General features: G+C 47.6%; 1 protein-coding gene across 1 annotated transcript in view; it reads left to right on the top strand.

Moving 5' to 3' along the window:
- GLRX3 (glutaredoxin 3) overlaps window positions 1–6,615 on the top strand; it is a 31,823-nt gene extending 25,208 nt beyond the window's left edge. The window contains exons 9-11 of the mRNA XM_007467300.1: window positions 2,730–2,769; window positions 2,878–2,970; window positions 6,359–6,615. Of these exons, the coding sequence (XP_007467362.1) occupies window positions 2,730–2,769; window positions 2,878–2,970; window positions 6,359–6,409 (184 nt within the window). The 3' untranslated portion in view covers window positions 6,410–6,615. The remainder of the gene's footprint in view (window positions 1–2,729; window positions 2,770–2,877; window positions 2,971–6,358) is intronic.
- Window positions 6,616–8,318: the final 1,703 nt, after the last annotated feature.

Here is an 8,318-nt window from a genome sequence, read left to right as displayed (position 1 = left end):
CCGAACGTGCAGGCTCAGCGGCCATGGCTCACGGGCCCAGCCACTCCGCGGCACGTGGGATCCTCCCAGACCGGGGCACGAACCCGCGTCCCCTGCATCAGCAGGCGGACCCCCAACCACTGCACCACCAGGGAAGCCCCTAACCGTAGCTTTAAATAGACTAGCCGACCCTGTGAAGTGACACGGAAAGTCATCTCTGAAGCATTTGGGCATTCTTGGGCAGGGTGGAGTAGCACAGGTTCAAATACAACTTTAGGGATCAAAGAAGAAACACAGTTGTTCTCTTCAAATGAATGTGACATTTCACAGAGGAGAGTCTAGTCGCTTTTGTCCTGTGGCCTCCAGCTGCCTCATTTTCACCCCGCCCCAGGATGTAGGAGAGGCCGGCTTGGCTTTGGTTGTTTTTTTATGCCCCCTTTCTCTGTCTTCCCTCTGCCACAGCTCCCAGTCAGTCGCCCTCAGGCCACCTCTCCCTAGTGCCAGTGTGTCCCCTCAGGTCCTGAGGCCAGGGTAGGACAACCCTAGGCCCATCACCACTCAAGTATTTGGTGGAAAGTCTCCATAACTTTAGTTTCTGTCCCATGTCTGTCTAATCCTGATTGGATTGGAAGCACCAGTTAACCCCCCAGTGGAGCGCCTTCTTTGGGAGAGAGTGCCCTCCCGGCTCGAGACTGGCTAAACGCCTCCCAGGGTCCGTTAACTTGAGTGGACCGCGGTCTTGCTGAGAGCCATTAGAATGTGGAGGAAGCTCCTGGCGCTTTATTCCTTTCCTCCATTCTTTTTTTTTTTTTTTTTTGCGGTACGTGGGCCTCACTGCTGTGGCCTCTCCCATTGCGGAGCACAGGCTCCGGACGCACAGGCTCAGCGGCCATGGCTCACAGGCCCAGCTGCTCCACGGCATGTGGGATCTTCCCGGACTGGGGCACAAACCATGGTCCCCTGCATTGGCAGGCGGACTCTCAACCACTGCGCCACCAGGGAAGCCCCTTTCCTCCATTCTTGCACTTGTCTGTTCCTTCCCTAGCCAAAATACACGTGCCTTGAGGGGCTGAGTACGTAGTGTGTATTGGGTGTGAAAAGCACCCTTTACAGTGAACTTCTAGGAGATGTATTGGCTGCTGTGACTCTGTATACCTATGTACATTTAGGCCCAGCACTTCTTAGATCCTTTATAGATAGTTCCAGAACTCATATTTGTATCATACTGTGTCAATTAGGAGATCTCCCTCCTTAGTTAAACTTGAAGGGAGACTTACATTGGGTGATTCTTTTTTTTTTTTTTAATCTTTTTTGCTCTTCTTTCAAACATTCCTTTTTTGGTACTTGCTGCTGATTATCCTGTCAGGTTATGTTTTTGACTGTTTCCTGCATCATGGACAGTCTTCTTTGGAACTTGTTTACTCAGTAAACAAGATTTCTCTATGAAGATGGTTTTGGTTTTATGGAAGACAAAATTTGTTTCTTTATATGTGGCATTTTCTTTGGCCAGTTTTTGGAATCGCACGTGTACCCACAGTCTCCCTGCAGGAATTCATCGTACATTCTTACTAATTCTTTGACCACCTTGTAATGAAATCCTTCCCGAGTAGATGTGGTTGAATTTTCATTAATTTATACAAGTAGTGTTCATTACATGGCATAAAGCCACAACACTTTCACTGGTTTTGTGCATATTGAAAGTAGCATGTGGGACTGCCCTGGTGGCGCAGTGGTTAGGAATCCGCCTGCCAGTGCAGGGGACATGGGTTTGATCCCTGGTCCGGGAAGATCCCACGTGCCACGGAGCAACTAAGCCCGTGTGCCACAACTACTGAGCCTGTGCTCTAGAGCCCGTGAGCTACAACTGCTGAGCCCATGAGTCACAACTACTGAAGCCTGTGCACCTAGAGCCTGTGCTCCGTGGCAAGAGAAGACACCGCGATGAGAAGCTTGTGCACCGCAACTAAGAGTAGCCCCTGCTTGCCGCAACTAGAGAAAGCCTGCGCGCAGCAACGAAGACCCAACGCAACCAAAAATAAATAATTAAAAAGAAAAAGAAAGTATAGCATGTGTGTTCTGTGATAAGTTTATTGCTGTGTGGAAAGCACGTCTGCAGAGGGTAGAGTTGGTTGGCAATGTTTTTTCCCAGCTGGTGAGCCCCCAGCGTCCATCTGTGGGCACCAGCAGGGCTGCTCCCTCCTGCACCCTAAGCAGCTGCCAGTAGGTTAGGAAGCAGCAGTGCCGAGCGGGCTGGAAATGGAGCGAGGGTGTTAACAACAGGCCTGCATGAACGCGGAGTCTAGCCTGAACTTGGCAAACTGCAACTGGCCGCCTAATTACGTAAATGAAGTTTTATTGAAACACAGTCCTTTCATCTCTGCCTTGTCTGGCTGCTTCTGTGTTTCACAGCAGAGGTGAGTGGTTGGAGCAGAGGCTGTATGGCTCGCAGGGCCGAGATGTTTACTGCCTCACCCTTTACAGAAAGGTCGCCGACCCCTGTCTGACCTGATACTGTGTAGAGAAAACTCCAGATAAATTCGTGTCTTGGGATGACTTATTCTGTGTAGTACCTGACAGATTAAGAAGTAAAATCATTTCTATTTTTCCACAGTAAATTTTGTTAGCAACAAAATAGTTTTACTTTTCTTGACTTATAATAGAAACAGTTCTTGACTAATAATGAGAAATAGTTCTTATAACTTTTGTCTAAAACTGTATTTCTTGTTAAAATGTTTTCTCCTTTTTTGTAGTGTTGAATATGAGACATTTGATATCTTGGAGGATGAAGAAGTAAGTTCTATGTTTTATGTTTTGTCCTGTATCTTAGTTTTAATCATTAGGATTATCATTTAATCCTAATCTGACAGGAAGGTTTCAGGGTCCCTGTTGTTTCTGTAGGTTCGGCAAGGATTAAAAACTTACTCCAATTGGCCAACATACCCTCAGCTGTATGTGAAAGGAGAGCTTGTTGGAGGATTGGACATCGTTAAGGTGAGGTTGGGATTCGTTCGTCTGGGAGCCCAGAGAACTGAAAACCCGGGCGCGTTTGAAAATTATTTCATTGGGGTTGTCCTTGATGTTCTTTCCTGGCCTCATATCTAATCACTTCTAGACCAGCATTACCATCTTTACGACCATAATATCTGTCGTTCTGTCAGCTTTCACCTGATCCGGGCAAATCAGCCCCCTTACTGTGTGGCCTTTCCTGCCACGCTGGGTCCTTTCACAACCTCCTCCAGCTCTTGAGGGACTGCTGACCAGGGTCTGAAGTGTGACTGGGCATTCAGAGCGGCTCCGGGTGTGGCCGAGCTCAGAACTTGATTTATTCACACTGTACTAAGTTCTTCCATGTTTTCAGCTTTCCTTCACCCTGTCTCTGCTCTGGATTTCCTTGCATGTCTCATATGAAGTGTGCTTTCTGTACCCTTCAGGGCCTTTCTCTATGAGTCACTTACAGAGTCCTTCCGGCCAGAAGTGTTCGCTCTGCCCCTGCTCTTGAAGTTCTCCTGTCCTTTTCTGTTTATATTATCGTAATTATGTTGTTTTCTGGTGTCATTTTATTTTGCTTTACTCACATGCACTTGGGTGATGGAGTGAAGAGCACCGGGCTGAGGGCCCGAGGGCCTGAGACCTAGTGTTGGCCTGGCCCTGCTGGCTGTGTCCCCGAGGCCTGAGGTCATCTCCAAGTCCCCCTCTGATTCTCAGATGCTAAAACACTGGAGAGCTCTGTCAGATCGTAAGCGTGTTTCGAGGACGCTGTTTCTTAAATGTCTTTGATGATGAATTTCCTTCTTTGGTTTGCTTTAAGTAAATTCTAACTGAATTTTAAACGAACATGACTTTTCTCATAGAATTTCAAGTCCAGAACTTAGGGCACCCCTACCTGGTAGCACCTGTGTGCTCTGGTGCTCTCCTGATTAGCCCAGGACCCCAGAGGGCAGCTGCAGCTTTCACGTCCTCAAACCCTACCCCCCGACCCAGGCCCACCCTGGGCGTCATGGTGTGGGAGGAGGGTGGCAGTGGGTGGGCACAGGAGGGCCTGGGCAGGAATGCAGGGCTCTGCTCCAGAAGCGCCAGCCTTCACGAAAGGTGGGTGGTGGAGCTGCCGGGGCTCAGGCCCTCCTCGGCCTCGCCGGTTAGAGGATTTTCCCTGAGGTCAGATCCCTGGTATTTTAAGTGGAAAGCAAGTGGTAAGTACTGCTGTCTCTAGTTATAAAATGAAAGTTTTTAACTCATGCTTTCATACTGGGAAAGACCTCTGGCCCAGCCCTGAGTGCCGGTAGGTTTTCTGAACACAGGGCCATGGTTTCATCTGCCCAGATTTTGTCTCCTGTCCAGTTCCAGGTTTGACATCACACTTCTTGAGCAAGCCAGTGAGGCATTTCCCCAATAAACTGTCTCATTCCTGGAGGGAAAAAAAAAGGTTTAACACAGTGGCTTTTGAATAGCCCTGAGGCAACAAAAATAGATCTGCATTCATTATCTTATATGTATTTTTAATTTTTGTAAGAAACAAACTGTCTTCCGACCAGAATACCCTTGAGCCTGTTCTTGTCTGAATGTTTGATGGCCTGTACCTCAGCCACTGGTAGCTCTTGGGGAGATACAATCAATAAATCTCATTTAATTCTAAGGCTGAGCTGCACAGGCAACTTCTTCTTAGGTATATAACAGGGTGTTCGTTATATGACTCTCTCTGTTCACCTGCTAAGAGCTTACACATTTGGAAATGTGCGATAGTGTTAACATTTTTCTTTGAGAAGATAACTGGGAATAGTTGTTAGGTTGCCAGTTTGGTCTGTTTCTGGCAGAGGGCAGTTCTTGACCTTTAGGTCACTTAAAGCAGCGGTCCCCAACCTTTATGGCAACCAGGGGCTGGTTTCGTGGAAGACAGTTTTTCCACGGACCGGGGGCCAGGCTGGGTGGCTCAGGTGGTGACGCGAGCGACGGGGAGCGGCAGGTGAGGCTTCACTCGCTCGTCTGCCGCTCGCCTCCTGCTGTGCGGCCCGGTTCCTAACAGGCCTCGGACCGGTACCGGTGTGTGGCCCAGGGGTTAGAGACCCCCAGCTTCAAGCCTCAGCTGTGTTGCCAGCGGGTTAATCCTGACTGCGCTCAGCAGGAGCCGTGAACGCTGTTTTGGTGGTTGAGTGGCGACTGAACGAATGAACGGCTCGGAGACTCGGTGACTCCACAGGCCAGTGTCCTGAGGAAAACATCTGCTGGTTAACACGCACACAGTGTGTTACTGTTACCTCCAAAGGGCGAACGGTTCATCACTGCAGACTGTTTGGATGCAGAAACAGTTGAGAGGCAGAATATTTAGATCCGTTGCTGTTTAACCCACTGGCTCACAGTCACAGCGGCGTCCGAAGGGCCTGCGCCATGCCAGGCAGGCCCCTCTGGCTCTTCGTGTAGGCCACCGCGTCTCATCCTCCAGTGGGTGAGGAAATGGACAGAAGTTAGGGGAGCTGTCTGCCCTGTCGCAGCCAGGGAGCCGTGGCCAGATTCCACCTGAGGGCCGCCCGGCCCACCCACCTTGCCGCGTGGCCTGCTGCTGCTTCTGCACCGTGTGCTCTGAGAGGCCCTGCTTGGCCTTTTGGTGTAGCTGGACGTGTGCTTGTTAAATGGGTAGAGGATCCCGAGGCCTCGCCATCAGAGTTTTGTGTGACAGGATCGCGCCTGTTTGGGTTCAATACAGAGCGCAGTGCGAGTGGATTTTAGTGGTTTTATTCATTGATGTTCATGCAGCTTAGGAAGAACCTGAAATGTTCTATCAAATTAAGTGTTTACCTTAAACTAGAAAATCTTATTTATCCTCCATGGTCATGTTTTAAACTTGATGGCTGTATTCCATATTTTAGATCTGAAAGATAGGCACAAAAAACTTTCTGAATTACTTCATCTCTTTAACGGTTTCTGGCCTTTACATTTACATACTAGTACCATGGCTTTTCCAAGTTTGGTTGAAATAGTGAAGCCTGTTTACCACCTGTAGGGCCGCAGGCGTCATGTGCATTGTATCTGAGTGGACCTTAATATCACAGCGTTTCTTTTTTCAGTCACGCAAAGTTCATTTTCCCTGTTTATTGCTGTTGTTTAAATAGGAAGCTTCATCATGTTGCTCTCATTGCTGTATTCACTAATGCTAAAACATCTGTTGGTGTTCGTTAGAATGCCTTTTAACTTTAATTTTGTACTGTGATAGTGTACCCAGTTTTTAATGGCATGATCCTTTGTTCAAGTGTGTTGGTGGACTAGAGTTTTCATCCAATAAGGTGTTTCTTTGGGTTCTCTGATATAGATGCGATCTTTCATTGTTTAGATGTTTTCATCTTTTATATATACGTATGCATGATATTGTTTCCTTTTTTATTTTTAGGAACTGAAAGAAAATGGTGAGTTGCTGCCTATACTGAAAGGAGAAAATTAATAAACGTTAGACTTGGTGCCCAGCTGCTGCAAGAAAGACTTCACTCCAGTGGAGCAGTTCACGACTGAGTCCTCAGGAGAGGACTAGCTGTAGAAAATGCTCGTCCCCAGCTGCACTTTGTGTATTTCACAAGGTTGGGCCAAACACACGTATGTGACGTTTTTTCCACCAAAAATAGAATGCAATAAACACCTTCAAGTTCAGTTAAAAATAATTGTGTAAAAAAGTGTGTCTTTACAGCGGTGTTAGACATATAGTTACTGTAATTAACCCACTTTTCATCTCTTTTTCATCACATGTGGGCATCTTGAAGCAGTTAAGAAATAGACAGTCTTCAGAGAGTGAAGAACTGTGAGAGTCTGAACCACAGCAGTATTTAGAGCCACTCATAGACCAAACCAGTGGCTCCCCTCACTGGCCGAAGATCTCTTTACAGCTCAGAAAATTCCGCTGCAGACCTTGTCCTGACAGCATCACTGAGCTGGGCCTGGTGAAGTCGCAGTGGCAGTGTCAGGCGTCTGCAGATTGAGGACCCGTCTCAGAAAGCCCCAGCAGCGTAGTACCAAGAAATGTTTGAGAGGAAGGTGACTTCTCAGCGGGTGTGTCAGCAAGGCTTCTTTCGTAACTTGTACAAGGATGGTAGCCTGGCAGCAGAATGTTTTCGTTGAGTTGTGCATTACACATCACAACTTATTTTAATCATTGTATTGAAAGTATTGATTTAGCCCTTAAGTATGTGGAGAAATCCAGAATTCCATGAAAATTTCAATAGTATTTTTATTTAAAAAAATTTTTTTGTGGTACGTGGGCCTCTCACTGTCGTGGCCTCTCCCGTTGCGGAGCACAGGCTCCGGACGCGCAGGCTCAGCAGCCATGGCTCACGGGCCCAGCCGCTCCACGGCCTGTGGGATCTTCCCGGACCAGGGCACAAACCCGCATCCCCTGCATCGGCAGGCGGACTCTCAACCACTGCGCCACCAGGGAAGCCCTCAATAGTATTTTTTATCCTGAATCCAACGTACTGAAAAAACAGTTGCTCCAGTAGGCCTGTGCTGTGCATGCCTTAAGCAGACGGTTGAATCCACTGTCATGGTTCTTAGACCTTTTTGGTACCCGTGGCACATGTTAGTCTCATTGAGTTTTCCCAGCCTGTCCATCTGAAAACTGTCTGGTGGTTGTAAGGAAAGGGGTACAGAGGCCAGCAATTTAGGTAAGAGAAACAGGAGGAAATGCAGGTTAGCCCTTCACCAGGGCGCTGGCTCTTCCTGTCTCTTGAGCGACAGGCCATTTCTCTGCTTTTTGGTTGTGTGGAGAGGAGGGAGCTGATGCCCTGGTGTGTGTTACAGAGACATCTGCACGAGATCATAAAGGTGGACGTGGCGTTGCTTCCTGCCGGGAGGAGGACACCCATCATGGTGGGTATTCCTGCCACTGTGTGTAATCAGGTGCTTCTCTTCTGGGCATTAGTCTATGAACTACATTTTTCCACTTAAAATGAAAATAACTGTATAAGCAAACCTTTAAAATGCAGATGGAAATGGAATTTTGACTGAAATTTTATTAAGCCATTGGCTTCAGGGATGTGTGTGGCTCACAGAGGGGTCCCTAATTTCCTTGTGTGCTTTTCTCCTAAACCTAAATCGTCTGCACGCCGCTTTCATGATTTCTGCTCTCTCCACGAGTGCTACCTGCCCTGGTATATTTTCTACTAAGTCAAATTTTAACCTCACCTTATCCCAGGCAACAGTGTCTTTGCGATCACAACAGTATCTTTACTAGTTTTTTTTCTTTTTCCCTCTTGCCCATTCAGATAAACAAAATATATAACTTTTAACAAACACGCTGACCTCCAATTTGGGAACCATCCTTCTGGCCAAAGGTGTTGCTCTGATAATGTAAGATGCTACGT

The sequence above is a fragment of the Lipotes vexillifer genome, unplaced genomic scaffold (genome assembly GCF_000442215.2).
Source record: "Lipotes vexillifer unplaced genomic scaffold, Lipotes_vexillifer_v1.1 scaffold2476, whole genome shotgun sequence".
Taxonomy (NCBI): Eukaryota; Metazoa; Chordata; class Mammalia; order Artiodactyla; family Lipotidae; genus Lipotes; species Lipotes vexillifer.
The sequence above is the reverse complement of the archived record's forward strand: the minus strand, read 5'-3'. Positions and strand labels throughout refer to the sequence as shown.